The sequence below is a fragment of the Corvus kubaryi genome, unplaced genomic scaffold (assembly GCF_017639235.1).
Source record: "Corvus kubaryi isolate FWS band 111438036 unplaced genomic scaffold, C.kubaryi_AGA036_p1.0 37322, whole genome shotgun sequence".
Taxonomy (NCBI): Eukaryota; Metazoa; Chordata; class Aves; order Passeriformes; family Corvidae; genus Corvus; species Corvus kubaryi.
Window position 1 is genome coordinate 98,970 of NW_024581101.1, and position 18,121 is coordinate 117,090.

The window sequence follows — 18,121 nt, forward strand, 5'->3', positions numbered from 1 at the left end:
AATAAGATTCTCCCCTCCCTTGCTGGGAAGTGTAGCAGTGCTCAGCTCACCCCCACACCTTTAGACCTGCTTTAAGCAGGCTGCAAGCACACTTTATCCTGTTACCATTTTGCAATAAGTTAGATGCAGCTACAAAACACTGTCATGGGAGAACCGGGATAAATTGTGTTACTCCACTCTGTGGCACCAGGACTCTCTCAGCTTTCTGGGAGAGCCCAGATTTTAATGGACTCACAAATGCTCTAAGCATGCGTGAGGGGCATTTATGGCTCTGAAAAAATAACCGGGTCTGGCAGCACTAATTACAAACAGCAGACCCACAGCTAGGTTTTAAGTTTGGTTTATTTTTCTTTTTGCTGTGACAAGATGTTCCCAGGTTGAAATCAGCTGGTGTAGGAGCAGAGCACTGCCTCGTGCTGGCTATGAGGAAGTCTGTATTTACTGTGCAGTTCGGCTGTGATTACAGCGTGACGTAATTGCACAGACGTGGGAGGCTATTTTTGCTGGAAGATTCCACAGTGAACACATGTGACAGAGCCATGGAACATGTGCTCACACGGCCACCACTCTCATGGGACAAGGGCCAGCAGAGCTGGGGAAGGTTCAGTGACACACAGTGGGTGCTGGGGGACAGTGGGGCTGAGCCCCACAGCCACATCCCAGAGCATCACCTTCACCCCCGAGGTCTGTGGAACACATGCCCTCTTGTAGGATTTGAGAGAGTCTGGAGCACTCTAAGCGGAGAAGGGTCACCTCCAGCTGGAGAGGCCACCCCGCCTGGGTGCTGGCAGCCACCCCTGAACCCCGGGGTCACCTGCAACACCAGCACTCCCATGTGTGTCACAGCCAGGTTGATCTGTGTCCCCTCGCCATCACTGGCGGGGTGCGGGCGGATTCCGTACATCTCCAGCTTCCTGGCCACGTCCAGCAGCTGAATGTCCGACTCGGCAGGCGTCTTCCCTCTGGAGACACGAACGCACAGGAAGCAACATGAGTGAGAAGGCAGATGCTGAAATGGGCTGAAAAAAATGCCATTTTGTATGTGCTGGCATCACACCCACCCCACTGCCCGCCTTGCCTGCTGATGGGAACATCCTGTCAGCAGACTCCATCAGGAGATTTGTGTGAATGGCAGTGGTATGGAGCAGCCCTTACCTGTGTCTCCGGTGGTAGTGCATGATCTTGTTGTCTAGGTACTCCTGGTTGGGCAGGTACCTGTGTGTGGCCAGGTGCTGCTGGTCTGTCTCCTCATGGAAGTCACCCACCTCGGCTTTGGGGACACAGGGAGAGCATGGATTAGACTGTGAGGGGTCAGTGCAGTGGGAACCCCTGGCTACACAGCCAAAGCCTGTCCCCAGGGAAGGGGCACTGTCCCTGCAGGCACTTGCTTGCCCTTACACTGCAACAGGTGGGAGATGATCAGCGCCGTGCTCTTGTCACTACAGGGCAGCCGCCCCTGTGCCAGGTCCTTCTTGATCTGGAGGGTGAAGAGGTACCTGTAGAGAGGGACAGGAGCATGCCCTGGGGGGAACTGGGTGCTGGGCTGAACCACGAGGGCCATGCCTGTTCCCATGTCTCAACCCATGGGATACGCGTCCACAGGGTCACAGGAGGAGCATGCAGCCCCTGCAGAAGGCTGCAGCTGGGCACCACCATGACCAGTACATCCCTGTACATTGAAATGTTCATTAGTAGATTTCAGAATTAACATTCCTTTCTGTTTTGGAGGGCATTTGCCTCTCTTTGGGCTGACGTTCTGCAGAAGCACTGTCTTGGTTTTATTCTTAGTCCCTGTTTGCAATGCTTTCTCTAAAATTGTAAGAGCTAACAATGTAATTTTTAAAAATAAAACTGTTCTTTCAGAACACAGGTTGAGGCAGGAGCTGGGCTGAGCAGTCAGACTCTGTGCCCAACTGCTAAAGCATTTGGCAGTAAACAAATTGCAGCCTCATAAGACAGCTGATCTTTCAAGTGGACTGTGTTTAAAAACAGAGGATCAAGAAAAGATATCCTCTGGTTTTGTTCTGTAAACAGTATACTTAGGATACTTAGGATAATCAATGCTCACAGACAGGCTGCGGTGGATAAAGAATTAACACACTGCAAAAACACAGAACTGTGTGGTAAGAAAGTAATAAAACAAGTGCTGTACCTGGTCAGTTCTTCTCTCAGGTGGCCAGGGTCCACTGGGAAAAATTTCACCATAAATTTGAAAAGAACCTCCTTAGGATCTTAAAACACAACATCTTCATAAGTTTTCTTTTACATGTCTATTGAGAACATTTACAACTCTCTTTACACATGCTGCCTCCTTACAGAGTAAATTAATCTGGACCCTTACAAACTTACAGACTGCCCCCCATCCCCAAAACCAGCCTGCCCAGGCCCCCAGTATTACCAGTGGACGAAAATAGGGATTTCTATATCTAAAGAGTACTAAAGAGAAAATGCCCCAGCAATTCTTTAAATTGCAAAAATGCCTGTTGGGAGGGGGTTTCCATGAAATGGTGCCAGGGAGCATGGCCAGAGCCTCGGTGTAATTGCCATCACTGAGGCTGTGTGTTAAACTCAGCCCTCCAAACACTTGAGGTGCAACAGCTCCCATAGGAGGCTGCTTGGGCAAAGGTTTTTTGTGGGATGAGTGAGAACAAGCAGCCAAGCCCAAGGTAAAGTGCGTGGAGGGAGGGAGGCAATTATGCAAGCACTGACTGCCACAAAACACCCAGAAGGCACATGGTAAAGGAAATAGGTGCCTGAAATAATTCCAATTGTGGTGCACCCAGAAAGAGAAGGCTCCTTATCAGGCTTTCCTCTTTCAGGGAAATTCATGCAAACACTGTTCTGCAGCCTCCCCATGGCAAAGACTGGGTTCATGGCCTCAAGCTCTCAGTCACCTCCCAGCCATTGTGTACTTGGGGAAAATATTACAGGGATGGAAAGAGGCCTGTGCTGAAAGGGGCACTATGTTAACACTGGTCAAGGCCATGGTAGAGGAGGTCAGGAATTCAGGTCAGGCTCTGCAGCATCTCTGTGGGGCTGGGGAGGAGTGGCAGAGCCTGCGGGGCACAGGGGGGACCCTGCCTTATGCAGGTGCCTGGGCTGCTCTGAGCTGCAAAGGGAAAAGGAGGGCATGCAGGAGCAGCGCCTGTCACACTGCCAGCATGGCCATGCAGGCACTCAGCCACCCCTGCTCCTCTGCCAAGCTGTCAGGTTATGAACAGCTCCAGCCTAAAAGGGTGCAGATACCAGATTGCAAAGGCAGTGGTATTTCCACGGGATTTTGTATGGACTGAGGTGTCCTTGCAAACAGTCCTGCCCAACCTCACCCTCTAAAATGAGCTCAGGTAAGTGCTGGAAGCTAGAGATCCTGTCCCCAAGCAACAACATTGCATGAATGTGTCTGTGCTAGACTGTCACTGGTAGTGATTTAGAAGAATTCTATTCTTGAAATACTTACTTTTGACTTGCTTTGTTATGGGTTTTAGTGGTTCCAACCAGACCTGAAATGAAGCAGTGAAGAGCTGGGTGAATAAACAGCACAACCGATGGGGAATAAAAGTCGCAGCACCATGGTGGAATGCAAAATGAAACTGTTGGCCAGCTTGGCTGCTGTGACAAGTGTCCTGCTGGGCAGCCACACAGGGATGGCTATGGATAGACCCCATGAGCTGTAGATATCACTGGGGCTTGTGATGCCCCTCCTAACTCCCATCTTCAAGGTTTTTCTGCCATCATACCAAAACTTTCTATTTAAGTTCTCCATTTGGAATTTCAGGGAGGTGCTAACAATCCCCCAGCCATGCAGGCGATGGCTGCTCTGGGGCCCTGCACTGCTGGCTGCACTCACCTGGTTCCCAGCCTGGCTGTGAAACTCCAGCCCGAAGTACTCCCTCTCTGCAAGGTTGAGGTGGCTGCAGGTGAGGTTGAAGAGCGCTTTCCCACAGGATTTTTGCTGGCAAACAAACACAGCACAGAAGCAACAGGTTAGGCAATGCTGATAGCAGCCATGATGGGATTTCAGAGAGACAGGGAGAAGCTTCAGCTCCCTGCCTTCAACCCCTTTCCTGACCATGTAGCAGCAATACCTTACTCAATAAATGCTGTTGTCTTCAGCATGTACAATAGGACAACTGCATGCTGTGTTCCCTGCTTTTGGAAATCAGATTCCTTCCCATCACTTCTCTCCCTTATTAACGTAAACCAGAAAGGAAAGCAAGAGAAAAGAAACCTTGTTTTGACTCACTGTTTGCAACTATCACTGTCTGGGCAGTTCTGTCCCTGGCAAACCAGTGAGTGATCCCCAGGACCAGCACCTGCCTGAACCAGGGACAGCCGTGGCAAACGTGCTTAATTAAGAGCCAACAGGAGCAGACCTCAAACATGTGCAGTGAGTCCGTGTGCCCCAACAACCAGGGATGAGCTACTATTATGGTTAATGGTGATTAACAGCAACAGGACCAGAAATCCTGTGCCATGGGCTCTGAGTCATCCATGAGTTTTAGCAATATGAATTAAGTGGCACTACATGCTGATAAGGGAGGCCAGGATGTAGTTATTCCCAGTAAACAGAAGCACTTGGAGGGTGTTTTCTTGACTTGTTGCCGTGCTGTATGACACAGCTGGAGAACAAACCAGGAGACCCCTGACTCTGGAAAATGCTCCAGACAGCACCAAAAATTAAGATGGCAGTGACCCACCCCATCAAAACCCTGATATGCCTTCATCAGTTTGTCAAAAGCAGACCAAAAAGAAGTATGGGTTATTGCAAAAAGCAAGCTGAAGCAGAGAGGCCAGGTTAGACAGCTGCTAAATTATGGCATTTTGGGTGATGGAGGGGAAGAGAGGCTGCAGCTCCCTGTGGCAGTGGCTGTTCCCAGCAAGGACTGGAGGGACCTGGCTTCTGGTGGTGATGTGCACTAATAACCACCTTTCAGGGCTTCTTCTGGCATGAAATTGCAGTCTCTGTGCTGAAAGGCTGCAGAAAGGTGATAGCGTAATAACAGTACTCGTTCTGCAGCACTCCTGGTTCTCCTCAAAATTACTGGATCACAAGGGTAATTAAAACAACTATAAATGTTTATTTCCAAGCTAGCATTTTCTAGCATGAAAGGCCTTGGCCTTTGTCAGGCAGCCAGGAAGGACAAGCACTACTGGGTTATTACCTACCATATGTCTTCTGGGAGCAACCCACTCTGCTCCAAGCCCACCACTACCCAGGGCAAGCACCATGGGACAGGAACAGTCCCAAACCCAGGAAAACCTGCTCACTGGGAGACACAGCCCTGCTGCTGCAGGGGCTGCTTTAGAAGCAGCCTTTCTCTTGTAGAGGGTTGCTTGCAGGTGTCCTGTCCCGGATTTTGGGGTGCTGAGGCCAGTGCTGCCTCAAGCACTGGGGTACAGTGATGCTCAGCAGCATCAGCCGTGCATTGCACCAAGTGAGAGAGGTGGGTGCTGTGCTGGAGGAGCACAGTGCAAGGCAGAAGCATGACGTGTGGAGCTGTTCGTCCCATGTCCAAGCCTACATGTGCCTCAGAGAATGATGCAGGACCAGGTGAGCAACCACAGGCAGAAACCTCAGAGTAGAAGGTGAAAATGAGAGGCTGCACTGGCTCCTCCTCTCCTCGGTGAAAGCATCTGGGACTGTGAGCAGAATCAGAAAGCCAGAGGCACTTCCAGAGGTAGATAGCAACATGGGACACACACACGACCCTGTGCCCAGAGGGACTCTGGCAGCACCTGCAGTCCAACGGCAAAGCCCCTATCTGTAGCGTTCCCCGTAGGACAGGCTGCTACACCCAGGTCTGTAGTTTAAGAGTGAGCAACAGCTCGTGGGATTTGGTGTGATCTTTTCCCACCACCCTGGGAGATGCCTGCCCTAACAGGTGTGCTGCAGCCAGCACATGGTGTCACGCACCAAAAGCCCTAAGGCTCCCTGTGCCCTCGCTCCTCTGCCACTAGCCCCACACACCTCCTTGTCAAGGAATTTCCAGCTTTACAAGGGACACATGACCACAGGAGACTCTGTCCTTCACTCAGCCTCAGCAACTGGTTTTTCTGGGCTTGTTTGGTTTGCCTAGCAGCATCCCAGGCTCAGCCATGGGGTGCTCAGCAGGGAGGACACAGTGGGGATGTTCAGAGATCTGCCAAGCCCCTTCCTTCCCCTGCCCTGGGGGCTCAGACCTGTCATCCTGGGAACCAACTCCAGTGCTCAGCTGAAAGAAATCCTGGGAACTCAGCAGTCCCAACTGTCAGCAAGGATGCAGATGAAGGCAGAAGCCTTCCTGGGTCAGCATCCAGCACCAGGAGAGGAACTTATTCTCATGCAAAGCAGCCTGGAAATGAGACCTTGCTGCACATGCCAGCAGCTGTGACACCCATGTGAGGCAGGTAGAGATGTTTACACTGAGCATGAGGTGCAGGGGGAATCAGGCCTGCTGTGTTTTCTCTCTTTTGTCCTTTTCCCTCCCATTATACTGAAGTACTCCACATTCAAAAGAGCTTTCTAAAGTCAGAAGGGGTTTAGGAAGAGTTGCTTAAAATATCTGCTCAAAACTTAGCCCAAAGCAGTCCTTTTGTACTGGAGAAGTCACTAATTCAGCTATTCATTTGTTGTACCCACACAGCAGCAAATGCATGAAATGCCTAAAAGGGGTTTCCAATACCATTGCATGCTAAAAAAGGAAATGACCAGGAGTTCCTCTAATGGAAGCGATTTGCTGCACTAACATGTTGTGCGGAGCTATAGTGCTGTGTTTCAAGCAAATAAGAAAACAGAGACGGAAAAAAATGCAGCAACATTGTACCAGCAGCATCTTTTAAATTGTGTCTCACTATGACCTGATCTAATCAATGGGGGGAGGAGGGGAAGGCATTTTAAATTGACTAGTCTCATTTTTAAGCTGTCTCCTGGACTAGGATAGATTAATTAAACTAAATCAAACAATTTCCATACTGTATCAAGGGATGGAATTGCTTTATAATCCACTTTTTTGCAAAATACTATCACAAAGAAATGGAGCTGTACATCCAAGAGAGCAGTTTTCAGGCTGTGCTATAAACCAGAGAACAAGGACCATATCAGAAAAGCAACAAAACTTGACAAAAAGCCTGTTTTGTATTAAACACTCTGGTCCCACAGGAGATGCAGGTAAGCACTAGAATAAATCTACTTGAATTAGCTAATTCAATTAGCTACTGTGATTATCAAACCCTAACCAACAGTAAATGTCCAATCACACTTGTAAAAAGATGCTTCCAACACACAGTCAAGACATATCTGCTTTTAGTTATATCTATACACATATGCATAAATCTAACACCATAGATATTAATACCTAACATTCTAAACCCAGTTCAGAGCTACCATTTGTTAAATGTGAATTATTATTCACAGTGTGTTGTAGGACACTGCCATGCAGAAAATAAGATACAGCTGAGGATTTTTCCTCAGCTATTCACAAAACCACACAGTTTTCTTTTTCAACTGAATGCCCAGGAAGAGATGTGTGCAGATGTTTCTTGCCAGGGATAGCTTGGACAAATATGCTATTTTTATTCTGTTCCCAGACTTTACTTTCTTCCTGAATGTTTACCCTGGCAACCAGACAAATGAGAGAACTCAACACTTGTCAAGACCATCACTTCATATTAACTGATTTACTAAAGATGACACCAGATAAGTAAAAGCCATTCCTCCTTCTTCATAAATAATGCCAATAACAGAGGAGTGTAGGAGTGTGTTGATACCAAAAAACCACTTACCAATTAGTACTATAACCTTTCATTTTGAATTTGAGATTGGTTTTCTTGTTTGTTTGCTGGTGTTTTTTTAAAGCTGAAAACCAGAAGCTATAAGAGACCATGCAATTATTGAGAGCAGCAATGACTTATTAATTAACACCAAAAAACCAGTAAGAATATGATACCCACTTACATCAGCTACAAAGATCTTCTGTGAATCATCCAGGAACTGAACTTTCAGGTGCAGCATCCTCGAGCATGCAGCTGGGTGTGTGGCAGGCACGGCAGTTCTAGCGGTGTGAGCCAGGAGCTGGGAAGGAAGCCCTGACTGCTCTTGCACACATAATTCCCTCTCAGCTGGATGGAGAAGGCTGCAGTCACAGATGTGGAGCAGATGCTGGAGCAGACAAGCTGACTGCCTAAAAACTAATTCAAAAATACCGCAACAAACCAATACCTACCTTGGTTTAAATGTCACCACTGCAATAAAGGATGTTTTCTGCCTGTGAATTATGGGTGTACTAATTAGGGGGAAGATTGGCAGTAATGGGGCTGAGATAAACACTGGGCTGGGATAAACAGCTGGTAGTGAGCAATGCAAGGGCAAAGCAACCCATGCTTGGTACCACAGGGTTAGGGGAGAAGAGCTGAGCATCTCTCCTGCCAAAGTCACCCAGCAGTGAGTGTCACCTTTGCTCTGCTCTAGTTAAGGCGCACTGGGAGAGCAGCTGGCTGGCAGCTGTCCTGGCTCCATGGGGTGGGCAGATCATGTCCTGTCCACTGAGCGATGTGTCGATGGACTGATGTACTTCACCAGAGAGTGGAAAATGTTTCCAACTGGACTCAAAACCAGTTGTGAGTCCTTCCTGGAGAGGCAGAGGATAACCTGCTCCTAATTCCCAGCTCACATCCTGGTTGAGCAGCTTAGTGAAGTCTCATAAGCCTTTGAGACAACCTGGTTCCCAATTCAAATCTGAAAAGCCCATGTCCCCACTCATCAGCTCGTCCTCGGGGTGCCAGAGCCAGCCACCCACCCTCAGACCCCCAGGCTCAGCCCAGGCTGCTGTGGGCAGCCTCGCTTCATGTGGTGGTGAGAACATTTGTGCTGCTTCTCTGCCCCAGGTGCTGCAGGGCCACGATGAGCTGTCTGACCCCCCTGGCTCCTCTCACCCATCAGAGACCCCCTCACTGAGCTTCTGGGTGAAAGCAGCCTTTGGGCAGCAGCCCCCATTTTCAGAAAGAAATGCACTGAGCCGTGCCAAAGGCAGGCACTGGACTGTCATAGGGGATCATTATTGTTGCTGCTGGAAAAAGTCACAACCACACATGATCCTGTGGGACCCAGAGTGATAGAAACACAGCTTGGCAAATCAAAAAGGCTGCATTTAGAGCTCCCTTGCCTGCTTCTGCTGAAACTTCCACTGTAAGTCACTCCAGACCATTCGCCATGGCCTCTCTTACACTTCCCTAATATTCCTGGGGTTGTCAGGACAGACACTGTCAGGGCAACATAATACCTTGTCATCCCTGGTGCAGAGAAAACAAACATAGAGGTTTTATCCACAGAAAAAATGTATAAGTCTTCTGCTAACCAGGACAAAAAGGAGCCTGAAAGTCAAAGCCAACCTGCTGTTCCCTGCAAAGCTGCTCCACAAAGCAGATGAGTCCATCAAGCTCCACTGCCAGGACGGGATGGCTATGGCCCACATGCCAGCACCATGTCAAGGACCAAATTTCCAGCGCTGCACGTGGCCCTGGGGTCTGAGCTCTTTGTGTCAGGAGAAGGGCAGCATCACATACAAACCATCCGGGGGGGCTGTGAGTGTACTTTCCCTCTGCAGTTTAAAATGTTTGTGCTGTCAAACATTGACAGGCACCAAGGAGAAGAGCAGCTCTCCTGAGTGGCTCTCACATCACAGGCACAGCTCCGCACTGGGAGCACAGCAGGGACACTGGACTGGCAGAAGGGATGTATGGGGGTGCAATAGAGGACCCCCCAAAGCCCAGAAGAAGCCAAGTCTCTCTGCTACAGGCTTTCCTGGCATGCCAGGGGTGCTGACCCTGGATTCCACAGATGCTGTTAGAAGCTGGGCACTGGCCAGTCAGGTTGTGGGTGGCAAAAACGAGTTTATTTCACTACCTTGCTATGAAGGAATAAGGCTGTGTTGGGTTAAACAGGACCTCTGGCCACCTAATAAAGCTATCCATGGACACAGCATGGAGACAGCAGCAGCAAACAGGATCAAACTACATAAACAAGAACTTTTTGGCATAGGATACTAAAGGACAGCAAGAAGACATGTGGAACAAGCAAGGTTTCCTTGGGGCATGAAGATTGTTGCTGTCCAAGCAGAGGAGAAACCTATTTTACCCCCATCTATCTCCTTCTGGAGGTGACTTGGGGGCCAGCCAGAACAGCACACAAGGGGAGCACCAGGAGTAATTCCAGCTCCTGGCCTGAGCCAGTGCCAAAGTCCAGCCTGGTATGTATGTCCTCCTTATCTGCAGGGGCAGGGAATAATGTGAAAACAGTGCAGGAAAGCACAGAACCCATGAAGGGCAAGCGCAACCATAGTGGCAGGTGGGGAGAGGATCCCAAGCAGCAGCACCAGAGCATGGTGGGGCCTGAGCAGCAGCATGTTGGAGTGAGTTCTGCTTCAGGGCAGCTTGCTCAGCCAGCTCAGCCGTTGTTTTTAAATACTCTGGACCTTGCTATCACCATCCTGCATTGCACCAGCTCTCCCAGGAAGGACTTTCTTCCACCGAGTGCATCTGACCCCGTATTAGGCCGGATGCATTGGCTCAGGGTCTTCTTGAGCCTCTCATATACCCTGCAGCTGGCTGGGATGGACTGAGCAGAGCAAGAAATAAGAACTTTCCTTCCTCCCAAACCGTATTGCCCCTTTTTCCAAGGAGAATACTCACATCGACGTTTGGGGATTTCTCCTTTGATCCCTATTGGTGTTGGGGTGAGGGCAGCCCACAGGACACGGCAGAGAGCTGAGCACTGTAGCTACACCCTGCAGAGCCTCCCAGAATGGTGAGCCATTGTCACTAGGCAGAGAGTGAGCGAGTTCAGCTGCTGTTCTGGCTTGGGCCTGGGGATGGGTAAGGAAATGCCCCAAACATCCCCACTGCCTCCCCAGAGAGGAGCAGGCTGTGAGAGAAGAAGCTCTGGGAGAGAAGGGACGTAACATGCTACCCCAGCATCACTGCAGCTCTGTGCATTGCTGTCCCTTGGGCTTTGCCATGTTTATCTTTAAATTGGGTTTAGAGGAAAGGAAATGAAAATGGATAGATAAAGTCATTGAATAGAGATCTGCCAGGGGATTTTAAACTGTCCAAGAGGCAAGAACCCACACCCAGCTCGTTGCTGAGCAGAGAGAAGTGCACACTCAAAATGCCAGACAGGACTTGCCCAGGTAGACTTTAGTCACCTGTGATCTTTCATACACTCACATTTCACCTCCTCTTCCTCAACTGGAGCTGCCAGGAGAACATCCACGTTCCCTCCTCACCCAGCCATAACTCCCCCAACTGCAGGGGCAGGGAGCAACCCACCTCTTGGCTGCATCACTGAGAGCAGGCTCTGGCACAGCCAAAGTCCTTCTAAACAGCTCCAGGCTCCCACAGGATATCCCACCTGGTTAATGAATCCAAGGCATGGCACCGACACTGTAAACAGGAGCATTTCTTTCCAGAATAGGGTACCTTCCACATTCCTGCTGCCACTCCAGGAGGAATGTCTTCACTCTCAGCTGAGGTCCCAGCTTAAGAACAATTGGTTTAAACTTTTTATAAAATATACCCCTAAAAAAGTATTTTCAAAAAACAAAGCCTGAAAAAATTGAGTTTGTTTAGCTAAAAAGAGAAGAAAGGAACAACAATCACCTGATTGACGCAGGGCCACTCCAGAAGAATGGATCAGCTGTGTTCCCAAGCTAAAGAGAAAATGAAGATTTGCTGGAAATTGCAGGGAGGATGTGAGTTAGGTCCTAGGAAAGACCCTTAAACTGTGAGGCAGAAAAATACCGGAGAAAGCTGGAAAAACTAGGGTTGTGCCTGTTAGGGACAGTCCAGGGACATGGTCCTTCCTTTAAACCTTTAACAATGATCATTGTTTTACATTTACTCCACAAATCACATTATATCTTCAGCATATCTCAACAGTTAGAGCTGACTCGCCATGTCCTGCCCTTCTAAAAACTTCTGCCCCAAAATTATTTCTTGACTATAATAAACAATGATACATTTACATTTTCATCAAATTTTGCTTGCCAACTATCTGACATCACTGTGCTGAAACTCATTACTCATAAGTAATCGCTGGGAAAACGGAAATAATTGCATTTTTTTATTTTGTGTTTTGGTGGGTTTCACCCATTAGCGTCCTACTACAGGATAAGACTTCTCTGAGCAGCATTTCGGTATCAGAAGGTGACATTATGCAGCAGCGTTTTCCTCTCAGGTTTGTCCCAGTCCCACCCAAGGCAAAATTAATGCAAAATTAATCTCATGCCCAAGAAATCATAGAATAAAAGTAAATCTTATTCTTGTGATTATATTTTTATTTCAGCTTCAGCAGCTAAGGTAAGTGGCTCTTTTTACCTACCTGCAATAACAGAGTAGGAAATCCCAAATAACCTCGATTATGCACTAGACACCAAGCATAACTGCAATTCCAGACACCTGAGACAAATTAACCCTAAGTGGAACCCTTTGAAGTCCCAAAGCCCTGAAATAAAAATTTATTTCCATTTCTGTTCTGTTTTCAACCTGCACCACACAGTGTTTGACTCCCAGGGCCGGAGCATCGCCACACTCTGAGCCATACCACCCCAGGACAAGCCACTTGTTGTTTCCACGCTCCCTCCCGTGGTGTTGATGGTGCCCCACAACAAACACAGGACAGGACTCGGTGTGCAGGGATAAGCAGGTCAGTCCAGCAATCACACATTCCAGCGTGCATCCATGGACATTGCTGACTTTTCCTCCTTTTTCAGATTTTACATGCTATGTAAAAACTATTTTCAGGACTGCAGAAGGCAGCTTGCTGTAAGTAAATACAAATGACAACACAAGCTGTAGAAGAAACTAAATACCACCCTGACTCTGGTGATATCCAGAGATATCCACTTTATCTCATTTTTGATGTGCCAGTTGCACTCTTTTGTTGGCAGAGCTGTATAAAAAGCACCCTGTGATGTCTAATTCAAACAGGTCAAAGACATGAGAAGGCAATTTACGCAGCAAGAGAAAGCCCTCATAAATGTATTGAATCAAAGGAGCACTGATGCCTCCAAGGGACTTGGGCATCGCACAGCATTCAGTGATTTCCAGCGGGGGCGATGCACCTCACCACACCTGTGTAGCAGTGCACAGCACTGGGCTGGTACCTTTCTTTTTTGCTGTCCTTTATTTTTTCACACATCGCTGAGTCACTTGCTAAGAACTAGGAAGGATCCTAAGCCAACAGCTTTGTCTGCGGAAGATGCCAAATTGAGTCTGCAATGCCAGGTGAAGAGGCTGAATCCTAGTGGAAAGGATAGAGTTCTAAGGAACTATGCTGCTTATTTTCATGACAGATGTGGTTTCCCTCTTGGCTCAAGACAAATAACTCTGGTTGAGTAAGCCTTGATTACATCTAGACAAAGAAACACACGTTCTCCAGGTACCTCCAAGGCCAATGGGTCAGACCCATTCCACCATATGGATCTTGATCCTGAGTTTTATTAACACTTCCCTCCCAGGTAGCCCCTCAACCCCCACTCCTTTTTGTCCTTTTGTTCTTCCTCAAAATATTCTTATCACACTTCAGTCCCACCAGGGTGCATCAAATTCCAGGAATACAGCTCACAGCAGAGGGAAAGGCATGTTAAAGCCACTCTTCACAGCAGGCAGTGTGGAAGACAATAGAGCAGTATCCACCTGAAGCTGGGAGTTTGGTACTTTTGTAGTGATCAAAGGTGATCCCCACTTCATGGCTCCTCTTCCAGGGCCTTCTGGCAGGTAGTGGCAGCTACAAGACACACATATTTCCAAAACCAGGAAACATTACTACATTGTGACTGTCCCAAGGTCTCAGGGGTACATTCACAAAATCTTTCTAGATTATTAAACTGGGCCCCTTGATGGAGCCATTTGGATGGCCTGTGATCCTGTGCTGACAACGACTTCACAGGACAGACAGCTGAAAGGAAAGGAAGGCAGCTGGACACCCAATCACTTCTAACCACAGCCTGACACTGGGCAGGCCCTGCAGCTAAAATCTTTCTTCTAACCTATTAAAACATCTGTATTACTGAGATTAGACCTAGAGCATTTAGCAAGGCTGTGCTAATTCCTGGAACAATGAATGGAAAATAATGACAGGATCAGAAATGTGACTGTGGTCACAGAGATACGGCGTTGCAAGGGACTTTAGAGATCCCATGTGACAGCCCAACACACGAAGGCAGGAGCTACATACGCCTCACACACTCCTTCCTCCAGCAGTGGTTATCCAATACCATCTTCGAAAATCCTTCACAATCCCACATAGCTGCAACTTGCTCCAGCAGTTACCTGTGCTCTGTGAGCAGCTTTCTCTCTTTTCCAACATAAATCAGCTTTGCTGAAAATTCAGTTAATTCCTTCTTGTTTTCCCGCAGGAGCCAGGCTGTCAGTGATTACACAATCATTATTAATTTGAAGAAAAAGGGTCAAAGATCTATCCCAGCAGTAGGATGAATCCCATGCTGATGATTGATCATCCTATCTCCCAGTTCCCAAAAAAACAAGTAACCCTTAAGGAATGCCAAAAACAGTGAGTGTATTTTCTCTTTTCTGGGCTGACCAAATAATTTAAACCTAATGTCAAGGTAGATCTTCTAAGGACATAAAACTGTATGAACTAGTCAGCTTAGCAGCAGGAAAAAAGAAACAATTTCTGGAAGAGCCAGAAATTTCCCAGAAAGCTGATTGTTTGCTTTACTGAGTTGCAGTCGTAATCAATTAAACCTTTCCGTAGAAGCATGAGTCTTAAGACTGAACAAGTTACACTGTAGTTTCACAAATGTATGAAATACTAATCCTTTTCATAAGTCTGAGAATTTTTCAACTTTGTTATTTAAGTTCTAGTCCACTTATTTATTTACATGCAAGAAGTCAGATTTCAAAATTATTGTACAACGCTGGTGCATCTGATTCCAAGCAAGTCCAAGCACCTCAACATCTCTAATACACCCTTCCCCATAGGCCCCAGGAGGGAAGCGCTACAGTTAGAATTTTTCTTCCCAGGCAAGAACAATTGAGGTCACCCAGTGACTGGCAGTCTTGTGGAGTCTCAAATCCCACGCAAGCCTTATTACTAGAAATATGCTTAAGAGGAAGTAAGGCACTGCTAGAGAGCTGTCACAGCACACACAGACTGAGCCAACACAACACCAAGGAGCACAGACATGCCACAAACCAAACAAACAGCAAAGCCCCTCCTTTGAGTGAGTATTTTACAGGTTCCGGCAACATAAGAGACTCTTTCCCATCAATTATTGCAGTTATTGCTCCAGACCTTTTGGAGGGACTTGAAGAAAACCTCAGGTTTGACAGAGAGCACCAAAGGCAAGTAAGTTGATTCCAATACTAAATACACTGTTTCCACAGAGAACAAATTTCATCCCTTACAATCCTGCAATCAGCACTGTTACTGCCAGCCAAGCTCAATGCTGCCCTTGGCAGCACCAACAAACTACTACCAGTGGGACATCACCTCTGAATTAAACGCTGCGCTGTTTTACAACTCAGAGTCCTTCTTCTCTGCTCCTCACAGCTGTATTGACCAGACAGAGATAAAAGCGGCTACATAAAAAACCCGAAACCCACACTATTTCACTTTCAGAGCGCAGAACATCGGGCCACGTCATGTCCTGACAGAGCCTGCCCGCAGCTCTAGGAGCTGTTCGCACTTCAGCCAGAGAGAGAGCGGTGACTCACCCAACCCCAGCAACTACCAGCAAACCCAGCAACCCGGGCTGCTGGCTTTCGAGCACAGATAACTCACACAGATCAACACGTATTGCTTTGGAACTCGTATCTCATTTTAATTAAGACTAGACACTTCCACCTAGTTTCACACTGTAATGACAGCCCAGCCTCCTGGGGCAGATGGCCAGCATGCAGCTCCACACGAGGTGTAGCCGGTGGTTCACCCTCCACTCTGGCAGGGTCTCTGTCCTCGCTGTGGGGTTTTCTGTGGCTGTGAGTTGTACCCCAGCACACCCAGTCAGTCTGCAGGGCCCAGCTCTGCCCCAGGCAGTGACACAGCTACGTGTCACCCGTGCTGGGTGGGGAGGCAGGGTGGGGACAGGCCTCTCGCCTGTGCTGCAACTGCCTCCTGCTCTCTGATGGCTCTGGGGGGACATCCCTGTCCTCTGGCTGCACAGGGGAAGCACGACACTAGGAGATTTCTGCAGGCACCTGTATAGCAAGAACTGGTACACCAAAGAAAAAGCTGCCACGAAACACTACATAAACAGCCCCAAAACCAGACAAAGCAACGTGACATTTCCACACCTATTTAACAAAGGATGCTACACAAGTCTGTGAAGCAGCAATCGATTTTACTCTCAGCACCAAGACTTTTGAAAGATAATAGCCTTGAATATGAATCTTATGTCCTTCCTCAAAATCCCCAACCCAGCCTGTATTATTACACTGTCACCTGGAAACAAAACAGTGGTCTAAGTCTCAGGGGCTTAACAGCTGTACTCGAATCACTTCCCAACCTCCAAGTGGAAACAGGAAGCAGCTTTCTTAGTTATACTGAGGGCCATAAGGAATTGGGAGTATTACTGCTGCATTCTGACTTCTTCTAAACCACATGAGAAATCAGACTCAGACAGCAATGAACCCGATAGTTACATCTCAAAGCAGACTAGTCCTGAAGTGTCAGCTCCCACCCTCAGTGACACTAATGAGAACAGGGCATGCTTCACCCTCACCTCTCAGCTAGGTTAGGGAAGCAGACATTTCACCCAAAATCACTTAGAAGAGCACTCTGCTCTTCTCTATCATTTTCCTCTCAAGATGGAAACTACTTCTCATTTCAGCAAAGGAAGTGTGAGGAGGAAGAAGAAACAGCACAGAAACATACCTACAAGATAAGGCTAATGCTGTTTCAGCTGGAGGAGGGGTAAAGAACTGAGAGCTTCGGTGGATCAATACCGTGTTTGACCCTACTGGGTCTCCCATGGACCGCTTACGCGGCACTCTGCTAGTACCTACACGTGCATACAATATCAGCTTCGCAGGTGGTTGTGAACAGCCGCTCACACAGACAATCTATGCACGAACCGGAGACAAAGAGGCGAGAGGGGTTCTCTGCATGCAATTCTGAGGCGTTTAATGGCAACACCCCAAAGGGACCAGAGGCAAGAAAGAACAACAACCAAAAGCCCGCGCCAGTTTTATCCCGAAAACTCCCAAAGGCAGGCAGAGCATCCAAAAACAATAGTCTGAGGGCTGGGGGGCAGAGGCAAGGTTGAATGACATAACAAGGGCCAATGGGAAAAGGGATGGGAGGGGGGAGAGGGCCAGCGACCAGCAGAATCTAGACAAAGGGAGAACTTTCTGGCACAGTGTCATAAGGAGAGACCACTTTTAAGGCAACTTGAGGGGTGTGAAGTGGACTTAGCCACGGCAACAGAGGGGTGGTGAGCAGGCTACATGGTTTTTGCCTGTTTGCACATCACTGAGAACTGAAGGTACCAAGTTATCAAGTTTTTCTTAGATTGAAATCACATTTTACATCAATGCACAGCTTTAGTTACAAATGCAGTACTAAAGGTGAGTGCCAAGACTGTATGTCCTGAGGAACATGCACTTTTTGTTACAGGGCCCAGATGACAACCATTGACTTGGCAAATTCAGGGCTTTTACTGAACATTTAAGATAATTGTTATCAAATAGCTTTGGGCGCTTTGATTTTCTGGAAAAATCTTGTGCCTCTCCTGTAGCAGAGCTCCAGGAGCATTCATTCCGCCAGGGTGGTGGAAAGATGTCAACTCTGGCTGGAGGGCAGCTACAGACACTGCAAGGTGATGTCAGGACTTGTGGCCATCTTCACACACATAAAGCCTGTATGAAAACAAGAACGTTAAAGACTTGCACAAGACAAACACAGATTTCTTTTGAACAAAGCTCGATCACACTAGCCTGTGAGGAGGCTGCTCTGAACTGGCCCCCAGCTCAGGGAGTGCCTGCTTTGCACAGGAAAATGATGCTCCCACCTTCTCTCTCCTCAGAGCACCCAAGACTGTGAGCTCTACACCCAGCTGGGGCACAGCTGTACACCCTATTCCCCCACACCAGGACTCAGTCAAGACAATTCAGATGCGGTTACTGC

General features: G+C 48.0%; 1 protein-coding gene across 7 annotated transcripts in view; it reads right to left on the reverse strand.

The window, feature by feature from the left end:
• Positions 1 to 18,121, reverse strand: part of FRMD7 (FERM domain containing 7) — a 28,981-nt gene that overhangs the window by 8,297 nt on the left and 2,563 nt on the right. For 4 of the 7 annotated variants that reach the window (XR_006016266.1, XM_042029123.1, XM_042029119.1 and 1 more), the window contains exons 1-6: positions 3,848 to 7,927; positions 3,458 to 3,500; positions 2,153 to 2,231; positions 1,399 to 1,496; positions 1,156 to 1,270; positions 815 to 962 (exon numbers count right to left, since the gene is read on the reverse strand). Coding sequence is in view for 6 of the 7 variants with exons in the window: in XM_042029123.1 (XP_041885057.1) it covers positions 815 to 962; positions 1,156 to 1,270; positions 1,399 to 1,496; positions 2,153 to 2,231; positions 3,458 to 3,500; positions 3,848 to 4,072 (708 nt within the window). In the remaining variant the exon portion in view is untranslated. The other 3 variants (XM_042029124.1, XM_042029121.1, XM_042029120.1) reach the window with 3 other exon arrangements.